This window comes from Martes martes, assembly GCF_963455335.1.
Source record: "Martes martes genome assembly, chromosome: 8".
Classification (NCBI taxonomy): domain Eukaryota; kingdom Metazoa; phylum Chordata; class Mammalia; order Carnivora; family Mustelidae; genus Martes; species Martes martes.
Window position 1 is genome coordinate 125,248,173 of NC_137895.1, and position 27,410 is coordinate 125,275,582.

General features: G+C 45.9%; 1 protein-coding gene across 1 annotated transcript in view; it reads right to left on the reverse strand.

The window, feature by feature from the left end:
* Positions 1–3,921: 3,921 nt before the first annotated feature.
* The window catches only part of PIP4K2A (phosphatidylinositol-5-phosphate 4-kinase type 2 alpha), a 171,956-nt gene continuing 148,467 nt past the window's right edge, over positions 3,922–27,410 (reverse strand). Inside the window, exons 7-10 of the mRNA XM_080810658.1 lie at positions 20,121–20,234; positions 10,851–11,094; positions 8,682–8,785; positions 3,922–6,172 (exon numbers count right to left, since the gene is read on the reverse strand). Coding sequence (XP_080666784.1) covers positions 6,092–6,172; positions 8,682–8,785; positions 10,851–11,094; positions 20,121–20,234 — 543 coding nt within the window. The 3' untranslated portion in view covers positions 3,922–6,091. The remainder of the gene's footprint in view (positions 6,173–8,681; positions 8,786–10,850; positions 11,095–20,120; positions 20,235–27,410) is intronic.

Sequence of the window (27,410 nt, forward strand, 5' to 3'; positions counted from 1 at the left end):
CCAGTCGGCAGATCCCAAATGTCCCTTTGTCTAGTCCATTAGAGCTGTGATCAGTACACAGTTCATTTGTATATTTTGGCATTTTTGGTGCTGCTTATTTTTTATAGAAAAGAGGCAAGGCTCTATTTAGGCACTTTGTTTAATTAAAAGCTAAATTCCTAAGCCCACGTAGGAAGACAGTAGAAGAAAAAAAAGTATGGCTTCACAGTTAGACATTCAATTCAGTATTGGATTTTGAGAGCCTTGTGCTTGACAGTGTGACGCTTCTCTGCTTTGCACCTGCATTCACTGCAGGAACACGGTCTGGTCATTCTGTGATTACTTATTTATTTTTAGAAACTTAAGACCTATTAATTTTCAGTAAATCAACTTTAACAATCTGGACAGAAAGTGGGAGTGGAGTGGGGTGGAAGGATGAGTTGTAGTCTCAGAATTTAAGTGGAAAACTTCCTCATTTTGCCTGGTCAAACCTTGGTTTGGAGATGTTTAAGTACAACGAAAGCAGGAAGAAGCTCCCTTCTGGAACTTTGGGGGAAAATATCTGAGGCCATCTAAGGCACCAGATCCACAGGCTAATAAGCTACTGACCCCCAGACTACCAGGAAGCTTGAGGGGAAAAAAAATGTTAGGTAAACACAGTCCGACAGATTCTTATATTTTAGTACTATCATCTTTGGTAAATAAAACTAGGTAAAAGCACATATTTTTGCCACAGAAACCTTAACTAATATGGTCAGAGACCAACAAAAAGGTTTTTTAAAGTGTATAGGAGTATCTTAAAGTTATAGGACTTTTAACAACGTGATTGGCCAAATGACTTGAAGTTATGCCCCTTTTGTAAATGGATTTCTCAGGTAGTCAGTTCCCCTGGCGGCCATGACTGTAACTTAGGATGATCATAGCAATTTGTTCAAACTCAAATGGCAGTAATAACTTCAGTAGAAACTGAGGGCAGTCAGTTGCAACAACTTTAGTAAAAGAATGAAAGAAATCTCAACAACTCCAGGCAGGAGGAGAAGATCTCTGGATAATATAGTAGTTGTAGCTGAAGTCTGTGGTTTTGCAGAAACTACTTTGTGGTACTAAAATGAGGCTCTGTTTCAGGGGTCGGCAGACTTTCTCTGCAAAGGGCTGTATAGTAAATGTTTTAAGCTTGATGGGTGTCAGGTCTCAGTCACAACTCAGTCTGCCACTGTGACTTGAAAGCAGCAATAGAAAATATGTGAATGGGTGTAACTGTTTCAGTAAAACTTTACAAAGATCATGTGTGGGCTAGATTTGGTCCTCAGGCTGTGGGTTGCTGCTCTAATCAGTAAGAAGCTATCTTGTTTGTATATTGTAAGTATAGAAAAGGGAGGCGGTAAGAGACGGAAAGGGAGAGAGAAAGATGCTGTTACAAAAATTTTTTAAAATCAGTGATTCATGTAGTGGGATTAGTCACTTAAGACAGTGTTTCCCAAACTGGCCATGCATCAAAAAAGTGCGACTCCTTGATTTAAAATGTCAAGCAACAGTAATAATAAGCTATTGGACTAAGTAAGAATAGTAGAAGTGGAATAATATAGATCAACTCTCATAAAATGAATTGTGTAGGACATCTGCTCTAAAGTGCAGGAGGCTGCATGCCAGTGAGGGCTCTCAAAACACAGCGGAAGGGACGAGGGAGAGAGGAGCGCTCACCTAGGAAGGGCAGTGGTGAGATCTTGGGGTCCCCAGATGGTACGAGGGCCCTCGTTCAGGCATCCAACTCTCAGTCTCGAGCTGCCACGGAGTGCCAGCCCTGACTTTGCTGCGAACTGTCCTCTGACCTCGGGCGAGTGACTTGGCTTCTGGAGCCCAGGCTTTCCTTATCTCTGACATCCCCTCCAGCACGAGGTGTGGGATTCTATGACACAGATCTGTCACACTGGATTCTGAGAAATCCTAACCTCTTGTCCCTTCTCTTAAGAAGTTAAATTAGACACAAGTGTTTAAGAGTGGGAGAAAATTACAGACTGCCCTTTGGCAGGATTTCCACCTGATCGCAAAAAGAGGGCTAAAACAAACTTCTGAAGGGCATTCGCTTTAGATGAAAAGGTGCCCAATTGTACTCTTTAAGCCTTTTATGAAGGAACTTTCCGTAGTCGCTCTGTGTAGCTTATCAAGTCTGCCTTCCCAGAGACGCTTCCGTGGTCTTCGGGGCCACTCTGGAGTTTCTCTCTGATACGCCAACTGTTTAAAGAAAGCGGTTTGCTCAGCGTGTGAGCCTGCAGACAGCGTGCGTGCCGCTGTGTGGGTCCCTCCTGTGCGTGGGAATCCACAAGGTACAGCAAGTTTCTGCTCTTTAGGGAGAGCGACTTTTGTATTTTTAACAGCAGCTCCAGATAATGTGGCTGCAGCTGAATAAAGTGCTGTTTAAGAAGATGGGGAGGGAGGAAGCGATGGGGGCTGTTATTTTGCGAACCGGAAGAAGGCTGTTATGTGCGGTAGAGACCATGACCGCTGATTTTGTGCTGATTAAACATCCATGTACAGTGGTGGCTGGGGACTTGCAGAGTCCGCCGACGTTAAGAACTCCTGGGTTCAATTCCAACTTCCACTTGGCCTTCTCTTCTCCACACCGCTTCATTACGTACATGACCACTTCATGGTCCACAGTTCTTAGTCCCTTTGCATTTAACCCTTAGTTGCTTATTTCCCAAAGTGTTGGTTGGCATCAAGGAGTAATGCTTCCTATCAGCTTTTGTCCTTCTATGAATTAGCAATAACCCATTTTCTGGGACCAATGTGAATTTAGGCCAGGAAATTCAGTCATTGCTCTGTGCACGATAAAACCCACAGAGCTCATGGGAATACTGGGACAAAGGGGCACAGTACCCCAAAACTTCATCACTGATACAGTTTAAAGATTTTTTTTTTAAATTTATTCCACAGACAGAGATCACGAGTAGGCAGAGAGGCAGGCAAGGCAGAGAGAGAGGGAGAAGCAGGCTCCCCGCCGAGCAGAGAGCCTGACTCGGGGTTCGATCCCAGGACCCTGGGACCATGACCCGAGCCGAAGGCAGAGGCTTCAACCCACTGAGCCACCCAGGCGCCCCCATCACTGATACAGTTTAAAAAAAAAAAAAAAGCAACCTAATAAAAACAGTAGTACAGTTTTCAGTGTTGCTAAATGGTCAGGAACCATACAAATACCCCAATAAATGTGGCAGGTTATCTAGAACAGGACCTGCAGGGAACCTGTGGTAGAGGGCCTCGGAAGGGCTGCATCTCTGGGGCTGCTGGAAGGCAGAGGACGGAGTGATCCCAAGTCAGACCAGGGTGACTGCGCACAGGGGGCGACACCCGGGGGAGCTGGTGACGTTGGTGGGGGGGGTGTGTCTCATGTTTTCCTGTGTGGCACAGTTCAGCTGGGGGCAGTTTGCTGTGTTCATCTGATGTTCTTGGTGGACCAAAGTGCACACAAGTAAATGGGGAAAAGCACATTATGCTCAAATCATTCCTCATAGCTCAGTTGCATTAGAACAAACAGGCATTTTCAAAACAAGTGCTATAGCCAAACGGACTGTGTTTGCTAACCTGGCACCAGCGGCAGGAGAATGCTGTCAGAAAGCCTTCCATCCATCCGCGGAACCCCAAGAAAGTTCCAAAAAATGCTGACACAAGAACAATGGTTGGTAAAAGTTAAAAATGAAACAATCGTATTCACTGGAGAGATTTCTTTTCTCTGCCTGTCCCTCTTGCAGTATGTCCATTTTGGTGGGGAAGTTTCTGTTTACTAATAAAATAAGTCACAGGTTGAAGGCAAAGCTCTAGAGAGGGAAAAGATTCAATTTCACTTTTACTACTTCAGTGATCAGCTAAGTACCAAGTACTTAGAATTCATTTGCAGTAGAGAGAAACACAATGGAGAGAGAGGAACGAAGGATCCACCTTGAGTCATCAAAGTGCTTTATTTTGTAAAGCCTGGCTCACGACTGGAGTGTATTGTTAGCACTAGGAGATACAAGGCAAACTTCCTCACTCTGTCCAAACAGTTTATCGACAAATGAACGACAGAGACTGTTACAGACAAAAAAAAAAAAGCAAAAAAAGCATTTTGTAAACTTCTAAAAGCATACACAGACTGGCCACAAAGGAAATGGTTACTCAAATAATGTATGTGTACCTTATCTTTACTTCAGGGTCTCACTTTTGTAAGTCTTGGGGCAAAGAAACCACAGTATGACTTCAGAACACTGAAACGGACTCAATGCCAGAATGAATGGTGGGGGAGGGGGGAGGGGGCCCAAATCCCAGTCTCAGCTAACATGAGGGCATAAAATTCAGATTTGGACAGCCATGTCACAGGGGCGAGAACCTCAGCCACCGTGACTCACAGACCTCGGGTGAAGTCACTAGTTGTAGAATGGCGTCGCTGCTGGCTATCACCTCGTTTTCCCAAGTCAACCCACAGGCAGTGGGCACAACTGAAGTCTTGATAAGCCCTGAAGTAAAGTTCCTGGAAGGGGCAGTATGGCAGGGGGTGTTTGCTTAGTTCTAAGTAATCACTGAAAGGTGGCTTTTTTTTTTTTTTTTTTCCTGAAACTGCCTACAAAAATCATCTCGTGTTTTAAACAAAGAATTTCAAAGGCACAGCTTTAGCACAGTGTATAAGTTGATAACCTACCCTAAGCAAGTCTAATATTTTAGCTTGACGCCTTTCCAAGAATGCCAGAAAGTTGGTAAATACATGATTGATATTGGAAACTTATAAACTGATTAAAACACAACCAGCACAGTTTAGGGCAATGAACTTACATAACCAGATTTGGGTTAAACATTAAAAAAAAAAAATCAGGTTGATAAATGTACATCTGGAGGAAACAAAACAACCCTTTTCCTTTTATTGTATAAGACTGCCTACCGTGTACTTTGAATAAAACATTCACCCAAAAACATGACTGCAGGATACATTTCAAAATATGACAAACATTATTTCACCTACACTGTAAAATGACTTTACATGTAAACTTCAGAAATCACATGCTGTACATTAAATTTTTAGATTCAAAAATATCCCTGTTTTCCTAATAATGTAAACAGTAAAATTGAGGGTTTCAGTTAAAGGGATAATTCATAACAAAATACCACTGTTTAATCAATGGTGAAACAAACATCTTAGAATCCAGATTTGCCATTGTTAACAGGAAAATTCAGAGTTCTAATGCTTTGCTCACCTTCCCACAGTAGGAGATGTAGATACCATTGCCCAAAACTATGCACTTTTCAGGTAAGCTTTATTTTTATTTTGTAGCATTAATTCCTATATTGCAACATAAGAGTGTAACAGTGAAGAAGCTCCAGGCAAGAAAAGAGAAGTAAGCAGTTTTCCTGGACATACTTACTGAGGTGAAAATGTACAGACAAGAGTCACTAGGCATCAGCTTCTTGCTGGAGGAGGGGCCTTTGTCCCCGGACCCCGGGAGTCCCGACACTGTGGAGGCAGAACCCTGAGCCCGGGCGTGCTGGCGATGCTTGCGCTCCCCCCCCCGCCAGCGCCAGGGGCTTGGCGGACAACTATAAAGGAGTGTCAGCGTGCGTGGTAGAAATGTAACATTCGCAGTAAGTTTTTTTCTTTTAATCACCATCATTATTATTATCTTCATTATTATTATGAATACTGTCACATCTTTCAACTCCAAAAAATAAACTGATCCACAGTTTATCGCGTGACGCCAACATGGTCGGTCTGACATGCATTGCCTTTGCCCCCTCCCCCCGCATGTGCTCACCCATCCATCCATCCACAGCTGGAATCAGAGGGTTGTTGCCCAAATGCACTCTGACTGAAGCTGACCGGTTTTCATTAATTAATTAATTAATTAATTTTTAAGATACACGCATACATGCGCGCAGACACATACGCACGCACGCATACGTGTCAGAAATAGCTAGAACGATGCTGGGAAATATCAGGTAGCTGTTAAAGCGAATAGCCTCCAAATCAGTCATCTTGGCCTGAAGATGTAAACGAGGAGGTGTGCTTCACTGAGTTTGGTTTTCGTTTTTCCTACACCGAAGCCACCTCTGTCCTTCCCGTGCTCATGTCCGTCCAAGGCCATGTGGGAGGTTACGTCAAGATGTGGCCAATAAAGTCCAAAAAGCGCTTTGAATACTGTTCTGGGTTCACGGTCGAGATCTCTGCACCAGCCTGGGCAGTTTTAAAAGAGAAGATTATCAATATAATTACTACTTAGTCTCTCTAGCAATTTCCAATTGCAGCTAAACACAAAGCTAATAATTTTCCAATCTCTGCCTCTGTTCCTAAAACATAAAACATCTTGGATATTGTGTCCGAATACTCAAGGTTCTTAGAAATGTGTGTGAAAATGAGGCGAAGAGTCAGTAACAAGAGATGCTGTTATCACACTGACTTCAGCAACTTAAAAAAAAAAACTAGCCATGTTTGGGATGTGCCTGTCACGCGGTGGACTGTGTGGCCTACGCTCAGGAGCCACACGAACCATATTGCTGTTTTTCAGTAGAGCAGATTGGAGATCCCTTGAGAATGATGCCAACAGCAACATTTGGCTGAAGGGAACCGACAAGGACAGAGGATCACGTTTCTTTTTCAGGACCCAGGTAAGGGGCGGAGCACTCACAAGAGGGGTGACAGCCACAGCAGCGGGGTCTGGATCAGCTGGTCCCCCAGCCAGGTGAGACCTCAGGCTGCGGATGGCACCTCCCCCCGCAGGGGCCGGGCCGCTCCCTCAGCTCGGGGGCACAGGGCTGCCATTGTTCCCCTTCACAGAGACCTGCCTGCAGCAAGGAAGCGGGGCCCCTCCCGGAGGCTCAGCGGGGAGTTCCCATTCCGGGAGGCAGCCCTGGCGACCAGACCTGAGGTATGTAGTTACTGGCCAGTTTCCTGAGCCGCAGAGGGCAAGACCAGTTTTATGAAGTCACCACGGGCTATTTTTAGACACCCGTACTCCCCGGGGAACCTGTAATTTCCCAGCCTGGCCTGGGCCACGGGGATCTCCACGGAGGAGCCCAGGCCTTGAAGGCAGAGAAGAGTTCCCAGCAGCAGCTCGATACGACATTCCTTCGCTAAGAATAAGGTCTTGCTCCTGCAAACCTGTGCCCAGTCCGTGGCGTATTGTGGAGCTGAGCCGGGGTCTCGTAGAAGAGACTAGAATGGAGCCATGCTTGCTCCAATTGATTTCAACTTCCCCTGGGGTGTGTGATACTGCAGCACGTGTGGGGAGAGGTGGGCTCAGACGCAGAGCACCTGCTCACCTCGGGTGTCCTCCACTAAACCCCGTCAGCAAGGGGTTAGGACTCCTTTATTAGTTGGGGCCCTTAAGCTCCGAAGTGTTTTCTCAAAGTTACACAACTGGGAAGGCTAAAATATGGATTATAGGCCTTCTGACCCAGTTGATCTCTGCAGTAGACCCGTGGTTCTCAGCCAGCGGTGAGCATCAGAATGACTACAGAGCCTTTTCCAGACCTCCCCCAGCCTCCTGCACTGGACTCCGAACCAGAGAAGGGGGACGGTGCCTAAGGCATGCACGTATTTCACAAACGCTACCCTGAAGGATGCCAGCTGCCAGGTGAGAGCCCCCAGGTACCGATACAGGACCTGGACTCCAGCAGTGGGCTGGGTGAGGTCTCCAGCCCTGCTTTGCACACTGCAGGAATACCATACATAGTTGCTGGTGATGTAACTGTTTCTTTGGCAAAGAGAATATGGCTTTAGGCTGGCTCCCTTGCTGGGAGGACAGCCTGTTTGATTTTAAAATATGGAAAAAGAGCCTTTAATCGAGGCTGATGTTCTCCTGTCTCTCGGCTGGCTGTACACACTACAGGCGCACCTCTCCTTGTGTGAACGGGCCAGGGCACAAGTTCATTGCTATGGGCTGGGGGTCTCTGGCTTTTTTAGCAATGCTTGGAAAGCCAAAACAAATCTCTATAATATGAGCATAATGGATGGTCACAACACGTGAAGTTCAACCAGGCAGGGGGTTTTTGCTGGTAGGGCAGGGGGATGGGACTACCAGAGAGCAGGGGGCTGGTTAGGTTCCGGGGAGCAGTCCCATTTCTACCACTTTCTAGTGCTGTGACCCTGAGCAGGCTACACAACTGGCCATCACGGGCTCGTCACGGGGAATTCAGCAAGTCACCATATGCACAGAATAGTGATAATTTAGAACAAGCACAATGAAGGTGAAGAATTTGTTATTAAACTTGGATCTTGCACCCAAAAGATAGAGAAAATACAGTTCACTGTACAAAACGGAAGATAATCCCGCATGTTCGGGAAGTGTCTGAAGCACAGAAGAGTGCGTCAGAATAGTCTCAACAGGTCAGTTTTGAGGACTCATGTGAAAACACTTAGCTGTCTTCACTTTTATCTTTGAAGCATTTTCCCAACAAAAACGCATTTGTACAATATTCCAGAGATGCATGTGTCTGTGAATATCCCGTGCATAAAAGGACGAGCCGCTGAGTTTAAGTGACTTGCCCGGGGTGTGGGGAGAGCTGGTGTGAGCCTGTTGGCATTTGCTGCCTCTCAGTCTCACACTCTGAATGCGACCCCCCAAATGAACAAGAACCCCCGAGGGACTCTGGCCAGCTTGGTGGCAAGGAGCAGAGCCGCTCCCTGCACCGCAGACAGCAGCAGGGCCCCGGAGCAGAGAGGGAAACACGGTGGAGGTACTTACCCCATGCTTAACAGTTTTGGCGGCGTGGGCAGCTTTCTTTTTTGCATCATAATGAGTCAAAATGTCAATAATTGCCATAAAGTACACCTCTTTCCTGGGCGAGTCTGTAAAGGGACGAGAGCAATGATTGTGGGACCAGTGACATGGCCTAGAAGAGCACCGCCGGAGGGTGAGGAATTCGGGATGGGGACCAGAGGGGTCTGACCACAAAGGCCGGGAACACTGCAGCTCAAACACATTCTGGAAAATGACAACTTACTTTTTACTCCCTCCTCTGGGTTTAATGGGGTGGGGAGAGAGGCAAAATGGGGGAGTGGGGTTGCGGGATACAGGCTTCTGGTTCCAGAGTGAGTACCAAGGCACAGCACGAGGAATACAGGCAGTGAGAGGCTAACAGTGTTGTGAGGGGACAGACAGTAGCCACCCCTGTGGTGAGCACCACGTCATGGACAGACTGGTCCCATCCCTATGCCGGACATTTGGAACTAACCTAACATGGTGTGTCAGCTCTCCTCAAGTACAAAACAAAAATAAGTTCTAAAAAAAAAAAAAAAAATCGTAATTTGAAAAAAAAAATCCATGTAACTCCTGCATATCCCTGTTAAATAGCTTTTTTTTTTTCCTATCCCCAATTCTCTCTCAATTTAAAAAGTAAAAAAAAATAGTATAACCCCAGAATATCACCAGTAGAGGTCCAAGGGCAAGACTATTTTCCTTTTTTTGTTAATCTGCATTTTCCTTAATCATTATGTATTGCCTTGGTGTAAAGAAAAATGCTATTTTAAAAATACAATTGAGGTAATTTTGCTCCTTAATCCTTTTCTACCATTACAGCTGTAATGCGCTTCACAGAGACTGCCTCCTTTACCTGCAACCCTGCACGGAGCTTTCCAACAGCATTTGCTCACTTCATGTCTCGGTCACATTCTGGTAATCCTGGCAATATTTTAAACTTTTTCATTATTATATTTTTATTGTGATGTTTGATCAGTGATTAAAACTCACTGAAAGCTCAGATGATGGCTAGTATATTTTAGCAATAAAGTATTTTTAAAATAAGATGTGTATGGTTTTTTTTCCAGACACAGTGCTATTGCACAAATAGACTATAGGATAGGGTAGACGTAACTTTCATACGCACTGGGAAACCAGCACATTCATTCGACTTGCTTTATTGCGGTCTAGAACCCAGGGTATCTTTGAGGCATGCCTGTTTGTAATTCTGATTGAGTCCAGCATCAGAACTGGATAAAGGCATATATCCAATCAGTCTTCCTGCGTATTTCCACCAGTATAATGCTGTTTTAATTATAAACAATAAGAGAAGTACATTTGACTATATTTAATTTTCTGTGTTGAGAATTTTGGTGAGCAAAATAAAAAAAAATCTCATGGGGCATATCAGCCAAGTGAGTCTGAGCTGTGTTTAAACAATGGTGAACCATTTTTATTACTCAGAAAATAAGAGGCTGGCATTTATCATCTCTCTAAATTATTTTGGTTTTCTCATGCGTAAGTAGCTAAAGTAGAAGGTAATACTCCTTCAAATACCCAAATCATACAGATTTTGAGGATTGAGACTGCGCTCACGCTGGAGAAGAGAGCCACAGACCCTTTAACGGGGCTGGGGTGGGCTGGAGTGACGTCACTCAGCAGAGGACAGACAGCAGCAAACCAGACATTCTCATCCCACAGCCTGGGCCGGCAGCGCTTGTGAAAGGGAAAGGGCGGGTAGTGATGAGACACCCGCCGTTACAGGGTGGCTGAGCGAGGTTCGGAAGGGACCCCATCTGTACCCGGCGCTGGAGGGATTCCCGACGTTCTTACAGAGCCACGTAAGAGCTAAGAAAACATCTACAAACATTTCTTCTACACGTCCCCTACATTTACAGAAGTGTGCGCACATGTGTGTTGTGTATATAAACTAGTTGGTGGCCTCGCTCTATTCCCTCAACATCAAAAAATTCAAGGGCCTTATCACAGTATGTTTCAAAACCAGAGATTACAGTTCCTCTTAACATACTCCCGTCCCTGAATCGATGACTGGGGCTCTGGGGAGTCAGTCCTGGAGGGCAGCCTACTTTTAAGGGGGATTACATTACTGGTAGGAAACAATGCAAAAACCAAACCATTTCATAGATAAAAAGAGTTGGTAATAACTCAGCTTACTTTCATGGCATTTAATTCCATAAACATCAATGTTCGGGTCAAACTCCCCTGGAGCCAAGGGCGGTGAGCTGTTCAGCGTATTTCCAGGACTGTCCGGCGGGGTCCCGACGGGGTGGGCGCCATCGCTCTCCCCCTCCTCTTCCCCGTCATTCTCTTCACACTCCACCTCTTCCTGTTCGGCTCTCTCCACGTCGTGGATTCCCACCAGGAGGCTATAGTCCATGAGCTTTAACTGGGCAAGAAACTGGGGGGTGGGGGGGAAGCAACAGGGTCAGTCATGCCTTAAACGAACCCCCAGATCGGAAGCAAACGGGCCCAGGAAAATGCCTGTGGAGGGACGCTGGGAGGGAAGGGGCAGCAGAAATGAGGCGAGGGACTCCCTAAGAGGCAGCCAGCCAGGAGCCTCCTTTATGATGCTCTCACAGGCCCAGGCAGCTTCTCTGGCCAAAAATGTAGCCCCACACTTGGGGCTGGCTCAGCCCTGGTATTATTTTCCCTGAAACACGAAGCTGGATGCTGAGAGGCATGCATTGATCACATGGAGGTTGGATTACCCCAAAGAGCAGAGCGCATGACTGGCAAGGAGGAGGGAAGAGAGCCGTTCTCCCGACAATTAAGACTGGCTGATGGGAAAAACCAGGGACCTCCCAAGTAGCTTCCAGCAGAGTCTCTTGTGAAAGCACTTTGAAATTCAGCACACTGGGCTGAGAGCAGATTATTATGCTGTCTGTCACAAAGAAGTAAAAGCCTAAATGTCCCAATCAGCCAGCAAATGCCCGTGTCAGTGCTCTGGTGACTAACGCGGTCCTTCTGTCCTGCTCAGATTTCCTTACGATGGGAGCGGGGGGACCGGAGGAGCCGGACGTGGCTCCCTTCCCACGCAGCAGCACGGGCCCAGGAGGCCTCTTCGCCCTCCTTCCCCTGGTCCAGCCGTGGGGAGGCTAATGCGGGGCAGGACCTAGCCCCGTGGGGCAGCTTACTCCTGCCTGCCAAGTTCTCGTTTGCCTTTTCAGGTCATGATTTTTCTTCTAAGTAGACGTCCCCGGACTCGTGGTCTGAGGCACACTGTTCTAACGCTCAAGTCAGACGTGGCCAGTCCTACCGAGGAAAGAGCGTGGCGGCCCGTCTGCTGGCTAAGACGCCGGCAGCCCCCCAGTCCCACCGCGGGCTGGCTCGGCACAGGGTCCAAGACTGCTCTGACCCTGGGCTTGTGGCCCAAGAAGACGACGCACGACCCCAACCCTTGGGGCCTCGGTGCCACCCCCGCGCGGTGATGCGGAGCAGCTGGCGGGCCTCGGGCGACTCAGCTAGAACTTAGGAAATGAACTTCCTTATGCAAAGGGCAAGCATGTGAAATTATAGGTCTGAAGTTCTGGCTGGAAATGAAATGAAATCAATTTGTGGAGACCCGCAGAGCCACTTCTCATCCTGAGCCTGTTGGGAAGCAGCCCGTTCTCCGAGCTGGAGAGAAAGTCACGCTCCCTTAGGCCAAGGAGAGGAGCTGCCTCCGCTGTCCCTGATGCCTTCCGCTCCTCAGCAGCCCAGGCCGCCTCCCGCCTGCTCTCCTCTTCCTCAGCTCCCATTTCCTTGTCTTCCCACCATGAGTCCCCTTGGGCCAGGCTGACTCGTCCTCATTTAAGCTCAGGGGGAAAAAGAAAATCACACAACTCTTTGTTTAGATAGGTAAGTGAGGTTGGAGAGACCTAATACTTAAAGATTGCTACATGCAAACCCTTTGGCAAAAAAGAGTCCGAATGGCCAACAGGTACAGAGAGGCTCCACATCACTTGTTATGAGAGAAATGCAGATCAAAACCCCAATGAACGGTCACCTCACCCCTGTCAGGACAGCGAGTATCAAAAAGTCGAGAGAACCAGTGTTGGCGAGGATGTGGAGAAATGAGAACCTTGTGCCCTCTTGGTGGGAATGCAAACTGGTACAGCCGCTGTGGAAAACAGTACGAAAATTCAAGGAATTAAAAACAGAACTACCAAAAGATCCGGCAACCCCAGTGCTGGGTACAGATCCAAAGGAAACAACATCATTATCTCGGAGAGATCTCTGTACGCCCATGTTCATGGCAGCATCATTCCTAACAGCTGAGGTAGGGAAACAAGCTCGGTGTCTGTCGAGAAAACGTGATCCGTATGTATACAGTGGGACGTTGTCTGGCCTCAAGAAAGAAAGAAATTCTGTCATTTGTGACAATGTGGATGAAGCTGGGGGCATTATGCTAAGTGAAAGAAGCTAGACAGGGAGAGATAAATACTGTGTGGTATCACATACGTGTGCGTGTGTGAGATTTAACTCCTAGCAACAGCGGAAACGTGGCTGCTGAGGGCTGAACGGGGTGGAAGACAGAGGGAGAGTTGGTGAAAGGGAACAAAGCTCCAGCTCTCAGAGGAGTAAGTTCTGAGGATCTAACGTAGAACGTGGTGACCACAGTCGGCAATGCTGTACTGTATCACTGGCATCTGCTAAGAGAGCAGAACTGAAATGTTCTCACCCAAAGAACAAAGGTCACTATGCGAGGTGATGCCTGTGTTCATAACTTGATGGGGAAATCCTTTCCCAGGGGATACACACATCAGTCATCACCACGTATGCATGAACTATCTTATAATACTGTGGTCAACTATACCTCAATAAAGCTGAGTAAAGAAATAAAGATGTTACTTATTCTAGTAAAAAAAAAAAAAAGAAAAAAAGCCAACAACAAATAAAACGGAGTGCTGGTTCTCATGCCTTCGATCAGTTTGCTGAGTCCCAGAGACTGAGGAAGCTCTTGCTCCTCTCACGGGCTTTCCCACACTCCCCTTTTCAAGTCCTCACAGAACAACTTTCCACCTCCCTCAGCCAGTGGCCAGAGACAGCTCGTCCTGCCGCTGCTGGGTGTCACGGTGCATCTGGCCGGGAACTCCTCTGTGTGGGCAGCCTTCCCCCTCTTGAGGCAGTAATAATACCATAAAGTTGTGGTGTTGTATTCATAAAGCTTGAATCTTTTACCCACGCAGAGCCAGCCTCCCAGCCACGTAGCCGGACCTTGGGTACCTGGTCTGCTCCCCGCAAATGCCTGGAGGTGGAAGAGAGCCAGGCACGGAGGGGTGGGGAGACAGCGGGCCTAGCCTGAGACAGACGTTCCGATCCCCGTGCAAGACAGCAAACAGGCTCGGGAAGATTAAAAGAGCTTGCCCACGGAATCAAAGCTAAGACGGAGTGAATTCACGATCCTACGTTCGGAGCTCCTGTTCTTTACACTGCATTAGGCTGCTTCTGGAAACTGCACTGAGGCAGCTTTTCCCAAGTCCTGTTCTTTGCAACACTAGTATGGGAAAAAAATGAGTCAATCAAATCCAGTGGCTTCTGAGGAGGAGGGCCTCCCAAGGTTACTAAGGACTGTGAGTCTCTGACGGGGTGCGCACCAGCAGCAGGCCCCACACGGATTTCAACATGAAGCCTGCTCGTCTCCCCCCTTCAGAACGCCCCATGGGCCTACTGATTTGGGAACAAGACATTCGGGAAACACTGCATCAGAAATCCCCAGTCATACCCTCTGCCGCCCCAGCAGATAGGACAGGCAGGTTGCTCACTGGTGGCCGTGGGTCCCAGACAGCTGTGCCTGGGGCTGAGCTCGGCCTCTGAGCTCCTAGAAAACAGGGTCAGGGCCTCCTCTGCCCCCCACATGGCCCTCTCCCACACCTAGCACAGCGCCCGCCCGACCCCTCTGTCTAGAGTCTATCTCGCCTGCCCCCGCTGCCCATCCCGGACACGCTCTAGAGGTCTGGGCACACACAGCTGCAGACATCGATTACCAGGTGACAGCATCTCTCTGCAGAGTCCGCATGTGCGTGTGTGTGCATGCACGCGTGTGGGTGCAGTGGGTGGGGGCTTGGCCAGGCCAGGGCCTGCTCCCCTTGACCTGTGGCCAGGCAAGGGCCCTGTCTCTCCATCCCTGCTCTTCCCAGGCCCTTGGAAGCTCCCTGGGAAGTGGTAAAGATCGAGGCTGTGCAAACTAACCCCCAGTCCTCTGGGAAGGGAAGATCTTTTCCAAATGCAAGTTTGATCTTGCCCAGCCCCTGCTAAGGCCTTCATGGTATCCCATGTCCTGCCAGGCAGAAGCAAACTCTGACATGGCCCAGTGGGCCAGGACAGTTTGGTTCCATTACCTCCTGGGCCACCTTGAACTCTGTTCTGGCCCACCTTCTGGCCCTTTTACGGCACCCAGTTACCTGCCACCTGACTTCAGATCTCAGCTGCAGAGACACTTGCTTATGGGAAGCCTTTCCTGGTTCCTGCCTAGGCCACATCCCAAAGTGCGGGCATGGATGGGCCAGCACACTTTTCCTTAACGATGCTTGGCTCAGCTGCTCATTTATCTTGTTAGATAATATGAGTCGACTTCTCTCTTCCCCAAACGTGGCAGCTCCATGAGGGTAGGAGCTCTGGCTGTTTCTGCCCTCACCGCGTTCCTGTCTGCCAGAAAGTGATGATCAGTCTTGATATTTACTGAACAAGTGAATGAGATGCCTGTTGCTTACCTCACCCTAATCTCCCTAACCCCTTTCTCAAAGAAATAATCACGCCAGTCAGGTAAAAACATAGCACAAAGCAACACAAAAACCTTGGCCCGAGACGTAAGAGGCAGCAGCCACCAGGAGTACAATGAGACCATTTATCACGTGTCTGCGCGCTGGAGGGAACGAGTATCCCCAGAACACGGGAGTCCACTGTTCAACCTTCTCGTGGCTGGCTTTCAAAAACTCAAGTGGGGGGGGGGGCGCCTGGATGGCTCAGTGGGTTAAAGCTTCTGCCTTTGGCTCAGGTCATGATCCTAGGGTCCTGGGATCGAGCCCCGCATTGGGCGCTCTGCTCAGCGGGGAGTCTGCTTCCTCCCCTCTCTCTCTACCTGCCTCTCTGCAAAATAAATTGGCAGATCTCTGTCAAATAAATAAAAAAAACCTTAAAAAACACCCCAAAACTTAAGTGGACTTTATTACAAAAGGAAGAGGGCTGCCTGTGATGAACTTGCAAAGTCAGCCAGGCAGGAATGACAGGGCTGGCCCGCCTCACTCAGTCTGGGGAAGGTGGGTCTCCAGGCTCCAGTGTCCCCTCTCACATGGCTGCTGCTCACAATGCCAGGCCCTTTCCCGGCCTGAGTTCCGCAGTCAGACCACAGCCCGGGCTCCTTCCCAGTCAGGCAGCTCTGCATCTAAAACCTCACGCGAAACCACCAGTGATGTGTCAAATGCGTCTCTAGGTGAGAAGCTGCTCTGACACAGCCAAGATCAAGGACCCCGACTGCGGTCCCAAGTGGGTATTACGTAAGTGTTCCGACCTAGGACGACACTGAGAGGGAAATGGGAGACCAAGGACAGCAGAGTGGGGAACAGCAATAGGTTTTGCTGATAAGGCTGACCCCTTTATTCTTTAATTAAAGTACCAGGAAATCTTTAAAATAAAAAGTCTAAATTTGGGAGTCAGGAGATTAAATCTCTCGCTTACTAGCTCTGTGCCTTGACAATGAGTTCACCTCTCTGAGCCTCAGTTATTCTAACTATAAAATGGGATAATACCACTAATGTCAGGGGGAGGGTGGAGAGGACAGAGAGAGCGTAGCTCAGGCAATGAAAACAGCGCCTCGCAGGTAACCATGGAGGCTGTGACACGATCGCATGGGTTGTTATTACGGTAGAAGGACTTTTTCATCAAATACACACTTTAAACATGGAGACGGGTTCAGTGAGGTGGGCCAAGAGGAGAAACTTGGGAAAAGCCCAGAGATGCACTAGTTCTTATCTTCACAAACAATTTTAAATCTCTTCTGGAGTAGAACGGAATGAAATGTGGCAATAAACCCGAGATTCTTATTAGAGAAAATTCCTATTGGCTATCACAGAGGCCTGGAAGACTCCACGTTGAGGGGAAGGAAAGAAGGGAAGGGGTTAAGGGCTCCATTGCTGGGGTTGGCCTCCAGCTGACATTAAGGAACTTAATACACACTTGCTCTGTTTTCTGCTCATCCCGTTAAGCTTCTGACTCAAATTTATTTTTTTTTAAGTACATAAGATTTCAAAGCACGACAGTTTTTAAATCTTTATAATCTTTAGGTCCCTCGCCTTTCCTCCTTTCCAACTTTTAATAATTATCTGCCAGACCTTTGGTCGGCTTCTTTTTTTCCCCTCAGAATATCCCACCTAATCTGATTCCTTCATAATTAATTCCTCTTTATGCCAAATCTTTGAGCTAGAATCTTCAAGACCTTTCATGAGCCCTGTCACAAACCCTTCTGGAAAACTATGTGGTAAGAGAGCCATTAATAAACTCTCCTTCACAACATTTAAATTCACTTTATTTGCTAACTTTATTAACACATTTGTTCTACCGAATTACCACCTCCTAACACATCTCAACGCAAAATTAAAATTCCAACCAGCCCTATCTAACAGTTATCACGTATCACTTGTTAAAAGTAATAATGATCCTCCTTTGGGGTGTTCATTGGGAAACAAAGTCTCAACTGTGTTCTCACAAACATTTTTAATTTGCGCCTCATAGCAGAGCAGTTCAGGAGTGTGGCCTCTGACAGCCTCCAACCCCAGACTGAATTTAGTAGCTGTGTGTCTTTGAGCAAATTACACAGAGTCTCTGGGCTCAGTTTTCTCATCCATAGACTGGGGCAATGTCAGCACTCATCCTCAGGGGTAGTTATTAATGAAAGAGAAACTGAATGCCTGGGAAGGGATTTAGGCTCTACCAGTGGCTCCGTCAGTGTCGGCGGCCCACTATCCCTGTCCCCAGCCTCCCACCCACTTCCAAGGTTTTGGGCCCACAAACATGACAGCCGAGATGCCCTGTGGTAGGGGCTCCCCAACACCACTGGGCTCCCAGCGTGAGCCAGTGAGAGAAGATGAGTGCCAGCTTTCTACGAACCACCATCATGATGGGAGCTGACAACAAGCAGGCCAGAAGGCCAAAGCCATTTTCACTCTCCATAGAGCACAGTCTTTTGGAGAAAAGGGCTCCCTCATACATAGTTATGTGCAAAGCTTTCTGAATTATAATATTTTCAGGGTATATGAACAGAACAGGATTTCAGCTGCAGCAAAAAAAGCAGCTAGATTCTCATGACAATTCTTTTCTTTTTGCTACAAAAACAGATTGCTGCTTGAGCTATAATAAACTCATCTTCTACCTTAAGCATTAAGTAAAAAAGAGTCGTCCCCACCCCCACCCTGAACCAAAACACTGGACTCAAACAGGCCAGTCAGCTACACGAGAAAGCACAGTGTTAATGAAAAAACAAAACTAGATGAAATTCTAGTCTCATTTATCAAGATCAGATGTCAAGCCACTTCACCATAATTACCTGCTTAAAAATTTAATGATGCTTCTGCATGAATTTCAAAACTAAAGATACTTGTATCAGCCATTGAGGATTTTTTTTTAATGAAAGAATGCTTTATGCCCTGCTCCTATTTCAACAAAACAGCTAAGTGCGAGAGCCCTGCATGGGATTAAACTATCCAAATCCTCTAATCAACGACATTATTAGAGACAACAAAAGGGCTAAGAGGATCCTTATGTAATTCAGCTGTAAACTGGAACCGCTTCAGTTACATTGTATCGGAGTCTGAGCCAGTGATACGCAGCCAACAGAAAAAAGGATGGAAACAAAAATTTTTAATTTTTTTGGCAGATCGGACATAACCCTAAAGGATATTTACCATAATGCTCAAATGGTATTATTCTCAAGATCAAAGAATTGCTGATTGAGGAATAAAAACCCGAAAGTGAGCAGGTCTACCTAGAGTACCTAGTAACCAGTTAGATCAAGTTGACACCAAAAATGGGAAATGTCTAACTGATGTTTAACTAATATATACGGTAACAATAATCATTGGCAACATGGGAAAAAATGCTTGTTACTGAAAGACTGGAGGAAAAAAATGTTACGTGATAAAAGCAAACACTTTTTTCTACTTTTCTTTTCAAGTAGACATTGTATCCTTCACAAATAAACACTACTTAGGTTCTATTGGAAATACATATATACCAGCTAGGTTGAAAAAAAAGCAAACATTTTTTAATGAAAATAACCCACGATATAAAAATAATTATGAACTCACTCACTCAGTCTGGGTGTCTTACAATGAAAGAGATGTCAGAACAGGGAAAAACGGAATTGTAAAACTGCTCTGCCCTCACGGGGGATACAGTCGAATGTCAGACACTCAATCGTTGGCTTGAGCCATTTTAATTATTTTTATTTAATGACACGAAGAAGAAAACTTTCCACTAAAGCCTCTAAGTAGAAGAGCTATACTGGTGTTGGGCGGAGGGGACTGTATTTCAAAGTAAAAAAATAAAAATTAAAAAAAAGTATACCACACTCACACATACATATGAAGGAAGGAACAGCTCAGCAAAACTGTGTTCATTAACCGTCTACATTAAAATTCTCTTAGCACGGTCTTGTAAGCCTAATGGATCTCAAGAAAATCTTCCTTTCCCCCCGAATTAATTTCTAAAGGAATCATAGAAGGAAGTCCCACAAGAGAGCTGTGATGCCTTTAAAATCAACAAAAGGATAGGGAAAAGTATATTTTTAATTCTTAAACAAAAACACAGTTAAGAAAACCTCCCTCAAGAGAGACGAAAAGCCCATGTTCACACAGTATTTTGTGTGTCACAACCATCCCCCGTGCCGCTAGTGTGGCGAACAGCCTTGGCGCTGTCCCCACCACGTGTGAGGCCTGGTGGGCCTAATGACATCACTTCCACAGAAGCTGGTGGAAATGTTAAAGCACCAGGGGCCCGGGGCTGTGTTTACTAACACCGAGATGTGGTTTAGATGAAGAAACCCCCAAACTCAAACAGTTACTAAGCATTTGTTTTTGAAACGCTTTACTGTGTGACAGAATGTCATCGCTCAGCGTCACCCTCCCTCTGGTCGCTGTGGGCAGTCCGTGTGAGCAGGCTGTGACCACACAGGCCCCCCGCCAACCAAGGCGGTGGCAACCCGAGGGTGGGGACGCCCCGCAGATGACTTCCTGGGTCCATCATCTAGAGCAAGCGACTGCCGAAGCAGGACACTCTTTCCTAAACCAGATCACACAGGAGAGGCACCTGTTTGGATGGGATTTTTCACAATGAACAATACGAATTTTGGCCTCGCCTGCAGGTTTGAATGGACGGCTGAAGAAGCTTCTAAGACTCGAGAGTGGTGACATTTCTACAGCAGGGCTGTCCTTCACGTCGATTTTTTCTTACCTCGACATCCTTTTTCAGTTTTTCCAGGAACACCTTTTTGTTGTTGTCATCGATATAAATCTTCTGGCCCTCATTAATGAAATCATTATCCTTTAAAGTCGGTAGTTCTTTGGCCTGAAACAAACGACAAAGGGAATGAAATAAGTTTGAATAAAAGCGAAGAAAGACATCCCTTCCAACCCCAGAGGTGACGTTTCCACGCCCGGAAATGGAGTGTGCCTCCCTCCCGGCAGGCTTCTTACCCGAGGCAACAAAATGTGAGGTGACTTGAATACCGCAAGGGGGCACCAGTGAGCTACGACCACTGGAAGCAGTCCCACTAGGAATGGAGGGGGTTGCACGTACTCCATATTAGGAAGTTTTGCAATAGATCTCATGGCATAAAAACCCGATGGCTCTCTTAGATCCACTCTCTTACAAGAAGTCTTCTAAGTATAGAATTTGTATTCTTGGAATTCTTTGTCAGGAACCTTCAATTTTCTTACTGGTACAACCCAACTCCACACCCCTGACACTTTTTGGGTAGCCTTTGCTGGCTTCATGTTACAAATAACAGGTTATCTTGTCTCAGAAAAGCACCATCCATAATCATATCTAATTTCTCAGTCAGGGAGAATATGCACCCAGAGGCTGGCCATCTGCCCCTTCTAAGCCTTCCTGGTAACCACCCCACCAAGAAGAAAATTTGGACAATGCCAAAGGACAATGTCTTCTTCTAACACAAAACATATTAAGATGAGCAGTTCTATCCTTTACAAATAAACCCGAAGGGACAAGCTGGCAACTACACTGTCCTTACAATGATCGTCACAACACAAAGTCATGGGTGACCAACGAAACATGGGTCACAAGCAGTAAAAACCTTCAGCTTATGCTCTAGGACAATATGGGCATATGATCTTAAAATAGTGTGGATTATTCTATTTAATTTCGTGCAACCTGCATTCTGGGAGAGTTCAAGACCAATCAAAGCCCCTCCCCACTCCTGTCAGCTAATCATAGCTTATTTCTTCCAGCTGAAAGGAATCCAACATAAGACACTTAGTATACCCATGAATGTGTGAATAGCTCTTTCTCATAAGTGTGAGCTAAATGAAAGAAAAAAATAATCCAAGGAAACAACATATTCTCCTTCCTGCTCTCCACACGCCCCCCCCTCGTTGTTCAGAGCAGTAACAGAAAACCTATTGCATAGATCTACTGAACCATCTTTCAAATGCCTGAATGGCTCCCTTTTTCTTCTCTGTAAACTATTCACATCAGTCCGTACGCACACATATATGCATATACATTACGCGATTCCAAATTTGTAGCTGCCACTCATTTTAACTTTGCAAAAATTTGAAGTCTCACAATTTTTAAAAAAAGATTTGAGAGAGAGCATATACACGAATGGGCGGAGGGGCAGGAGAGGGACAAGCAGCCTCCCCTCTGAGCAGGGAGCCCCCATGTGGGGCTCGATCCTAGGACCCTGGAATCGTGACCTTAGCTGAAGGCAGACACTTAATTAAGTTACCCAGGCACCTCAAAAGTTTTGCAATTTTTAATTTGATAAAACTACTGCCAAAATAACAACCTTTATAAAGCAGGTATAGCAAAGATCAGAAATCCAAAGGTTTGGTTCAAGTAGCAGTTACTGAATGACCGTTATGAACAGGAATGCAAAAATGAGTAAGTCAACACTTTTTTTTTTTTAATTTTAATTTATTTGACAGAGAAAGAAATCACAAGTAGGTAGAGAGGCAGGCAGAGGGGGTGGGGGAAGCAGGCTCCCTGCTTAGCGGAGAGCCCAATGGGGGGCTCGATCCCAGGACCCTGAGATCATGACCTGAGCCAAAGGCTGAGGCTTAACCCACTGAGCCACCCAGTCGTCCCAGTAAGTCAACACTTCTAAAGGGGTTTCTGATCTAGTGTGAGAGAAAAACAGAACAAGTAGGTAAAAAGACAAAGCAGCACGAGTATGCAAAATGGACAGATAAATAGTAATCATCCTTGGAGGACACTGATCTACTCTCAAATACTTTCATGATGAGTCAGAGTTTTGAGGAAATAAAAACACAATGACATTCTTCACAAAAACTGTGGAGGGGCCTGCTAGACTGACTCCCTAAATCTGTCATTAATAATTTAAAAATGTCATAAACGTGACATAAAAAACCTGACATGTGAAGACAGCAAATTAATGTGAAATGTCTGAGTCAACCGCACTCTACCCCCAGGTCTGCTTCTAGCAAAATTATAAACGTAACACAGTTTCATAGCAAATGAAATACAAGAATCTGAAGTTTCACAAATCCAGAGGGCAGTGAGAACCACCACCCAAAACACAAAACTGGAAGGGCCTTAGAAGAAAGGGTTGAAGCTAGATTCACACACATAAACACAGATGGAGAAGGAGGGGATTCTCTAAGTGGACGCCCTGGGTGTTGGCGTCTGTGTGTGTGTGTGGGGGGGATGACAGCGATGTGTGTGGGTGGCGGTGATAGGGGGGTGGCCGTGATAGGGATTAAGGTATCAGCCTCAACTCCACAACTCGCTTCATACATGTAAGAGAAGAAGGGCGGAGGGATTTGGGGTTCTGCGTGAGCAAGGGAAACCTGAAGCCGGGGAGGTCAGAGCAGAGCCGAGGCAGTAAATGACACAGGGGATAGGTGTTTGTAATTCCAGGCACATTCATGGAGATGAATGCCACTTCGGGTTTACCCCAGCAGGATTACCTCATGTGACAGGGAAAACGTAATCCTAGCTCATAAAACTCGGGGCACCCTGCACTCTCTCACTAAGCTCACTTGTGAATTTCACAGGCACTAGGGACGTATTTAGATTGGATCAAGTTTTAGAAAGGGCAACCAGATTGGTTAAAGACTTAACGGCTTACCGAAAGGCTCAAGAGGCAAGGGCAGATCCTTAGGGCAGCTGCTGGAGGAATCCAACACGGGTCTACACATACCCACCCCCGGGCATCTGCGGTGGGCCAGAGCGCCTGGGAGCACCGCCAGCGAGTGGGAGGCGAGTGGGAGACGTGAATCCAGACATTCCGGATCCTGGCTCCACGTCCTACCTGTCCGGGGCCGGGGCCAGGTTTCTGGAGCTTTCCAGATGGCGGTCTTATGCACGGAGTGGGGAAGGCACCACCCAGCACCAGCAGCTGTAGGTCCTGTGCTAACAGGCATTTCACCTGAATCCATTTAAGTGCATCGTTTCGATCATCCTTCACAACAACCTTAACTATTACCCTTAGGTTCCTACCGACACGAAACTGAGTTCAGAGAGATTATGCAAGTTATAAGTCCTCATGTGGAGAGGGGAACCCGGGCTTCCTGACGCTTCACTCAGTGGGGGGGTGCGGGGTAGGGGTGCGGGGGTGGGAGTTGTTCTGAGAACTCCACCCACACCTGTGTGACACACTTAACTAGCGAGGGCCGCTCATCCTCCTCACCATCGTCGACGTGAGCATTCACCAGCTTGCACGGATTTAAAAACATAGGTTGAGAGACTGTATACAAAATCTTCTCTTAAAAAAACAACACAACTTTGTTCTTTTCTACTAAGAACTAGGTGACAAAGATTAAAGTCACCTGACAGTGATTCATGCTCAAGAAAACCTTATTCTTAGCTTTTGGAAAATTTTGTAAAATTTTAATTTCCAGTGTAGTCCACAGAGTGTCACGTGAGTTTCAGGCGTACAACAGAGCGGTGCGACAATTCTATACATCACTCAGTGCGTGTCACGGTACATGTACACTTTCTCCCCATCACCTGTTTCCCCCATCCCCACCCGCCTCCCCCCTGCTAACCATCTGTTTGTTCTCTATCGTTGAGAGTCTTTCTTGGTTTGTCTTTTTTCTTTTTTATTGCTCAGCTTTGAGAACGATTTCAATATATCCCTCTGATACTGAGATGTGTTTACATTTAAACACAATTTTTTTTTTTTTTTTAACTGCAGAGAACTTCTAGGTTGTGAGCGAATAGGCTTCCACACTCCGGGCTACACAGCCCACGAAGGTGAGGTCTGCAGAGCAGCCCGGGGGGTAACTGTGGGGAGCAATGGAGTCTACCCTCCGCTTTGCAACACTCGATTCTTTGCACTCAAGAGAGCTTTGAAAGCCTCGAAGTCACTGGTCTGGTTCTTTATTGGGTGTCTTTCATACCCTTTCTAGTTCAATGCAGAACCAGCCAGAGGGCGGAGGAAACCGCCAGAGCTAAAGACATCAGCTCAGAATCGCTTCTTGACTAGAGACTCTCTGAGGCTGGCTCCCAGCCAGCGGTCAGCAACCTTTCTGAAGTGGTAGTAGGTTAAGTCTTTATTTGTTCCCTCTGAATTAAGTTCTCCTGGCCAGTTTCGTGGAGACTGGGAGCCTCCGAGTGTGACAGGGGAATGGCGGTACCACACAAGGGACTTGCTGGGAGGCGAGGCCAAGAAAGATGAGCTCTGTCACCCACCCCCACCCTCTCTGCCCCGGGCTGGGGCTCCTGCCTGGGGACCTCTGGGAGCTGCTCCCAGGACCCCCGCCAGCCGAGGGAGGCTGTGTACAACCAAACTCAGCTAGAGTCAGGCAAGGTTACTTTCCCTTTGGAACGAGGTAATTCTATTGGGGTGGATTGGACACAAAACGACATTCACCTCTACTAATGCGACACGTTAAATGCACAAAGACAGCCAAAAGCATAAGCAGACACCGTTCTCCTTGCAACCTAGCTATCCTGCTTCCATCGCTTGGATAAAATTACCAGGATGCATATCCCTCACACCTTCCTGCAGGGGGATGCCAGATGCCAGGTCCATTGGGCATGGCCCTGCACGGAACACAGACTGAAGTGTCAGGTTCTGAGCACAAACTGGATGCAAGCTGCCGGGCTTAGAGCTCAGCAACTTCGATTATTAGCTGGGCAGCTCTGAGCCAGTTACTTGACCTCTCTGTAACTTGGTTTCCTCCTCTTTAAATGGGGATTAGCAAACAGCTCTGGTGTGAGCATGAGTTGAGTTCATACACGTAAAAAGCTTAGGGCAGTGCTTGCCACAGGGAGGGTAATAGACAAACATCGTCAGTGTTACTTATTGGTCATGTTCTCAAGTATGGCTTGTGTAGCCAGAGAAAAACTCACGGCTGATAAATCCAGAGCAAGATTTTTTAAAAGCCTGGCATATTTAACATTTTTATACTAGCTGTGATGTTCTGAACCAGCTGCTTAATCTGTCCCTCGCAAGTCTATACTCTTCATCAGTAAGAAACGTAACTATGTAACAATATTGGTCACGGTTAGAAATGGTTTCTGTGTAATTGAACACAAACAATCAGGGCCATGAGAGTCAGGATATAAACCCAACTGTGTCAGAGCCTGAAGATAACCAACACGTGGATATTTTACACGTATAAATGCTTCTGAACATAAATACTTATTGTTCCCGAGGGTTCAATGAAACACATCAATGATCTCTAAAGACAGATTTGGCCAGGGCTTTGAGATCAAAAAAAAAAAAAAAAAAAAAAGGAAAAAGTATGCAGAATTAACCACAACTGAATTCAGAACCCTCACTTTTAGAAATGAACATGTGCTTCTGTGGCCAGAAATCATGGATCCTGGAAGGGCCAAGGAAGCAAAGGGCAGAAAGAATGGTAGAAAGGAGATTAAAACAAAACAAAACAAAACAAAACAAGGCACTAGAACTGCCCTTTCAATATAAAAATCGTGCTGTTAATGAAACTTTTAAGATTCCAAATTAGTAAAAATTTTACACATTCTCTGAAAACAGATCCAAAAATAAATGTTTAGCAAATGAACTTACATCTTGTTTCAAATGGAAGTCAACCTGTTGGTTTCATATAAATATTTATCTACTTCACTGGGCTCTGTGATGTGATATAGGATTGCTGTCATGTACGTGGAGTTTAGTAATATGTTAATGGCTAGTAAAGTCAGAGAAATGATAGAGAACTCTTATTTTTAGTGAGAATAAAAAATCAAATAATCTCTTAAGGGATTCAGAAATGATTGTAAAAAAAAATCACAAAGTTTTGAAATCTGTATTCACAGTCAAAAACATCCTTCATATACACAGAATTCATATGAAAATGATCCTAGGTTTTATTGTTATGCTACAATTATATTAAATCATGCTAAAAGAGTCTATTGTATTTTACGTTGCAATAGGAAAGTTAAAAAAAATACATACATATTCAAAATGCAAAGAGCCAAAATTTATATAACACAGAGCCACATTTTTATTTTCGCCTGGACAGAAACCCTAACAGGAAAATGGAACATACTCCATAAATACTTGAGTATTTAACGCAAACAGGATTTTGGCACCAGAAGGTTTCAATGCAAAGGATAATGAACGGCATAGTCCTCTGTGATTAAAAGACTTGTATTTCAGAAAGAAATGAATTTTTGTTCGATGTGGTCATTGGCAACCCATTTTTAAAGTCTAATTGTAAGCCTTGATGTCAAAGATTGCCGCCTGGTATCCCTTTGATGGGCTGTACTGTCACACTTGGAGCTGAATACACAACATAAAAAATATATATACTAATTATTGTCTCATGTTAGACCTGCTTATGTTCCCGATTTACTTGTTATTCCAAGCTCACCTAAATGAAAATCAAAAGAAAGAATAAAACCCCTTTCAGCAGGCTTTCCAAAACACTTCAAAAAAATCAGAGTCTGTGGGGCTGAAAATATACTCTCCAGAAATATTTCTGTGAGGGACAGAATTTTAGGTAATCCTTACTTTGGAGCTAGGATAAAGATGATTTGATTGAATAACATCATATATGTGGTATCAATTTTAGAGTAATAAGAGATGTTAGAGATTTACAATAAAATCAGTTCTGCTTCTCAAAACATCCAAGCCACAAACTTGATACACGAAAAGGCAAATTAGTGAATATGGGTAAAGCTCACACAGAAGTAGCAAAGATAACAGGTGCTTTCTCACAAAAAGTGCATTTAACAACCTTCTTTAACATAAGTGGAATGTTTATGCAAGTTCATGGCTTGGAAAATGATCCCACAGCTCAGTACTACCTTGTAATTTCCACAATGAGAACGGACGAATTTGTGACCAGCATCTGCATGTGAAAGGTTCATCATTTTTGGTTTGAACTTGTCTATGTATAAACGTAGAAAGAGAAGAAACTTCAACACCCTTGTGAAACCAGACTACAATTAAGTAGCACAAAACTGGGTAAACCCCAGTGTGATTTCGGCCCTTAGAACTGTTGGAGCTGGCAGTGCCCAGCTGTTGGTTATTTATTTATCCTAAGATTTTCAAGCTAATCTTTAAAA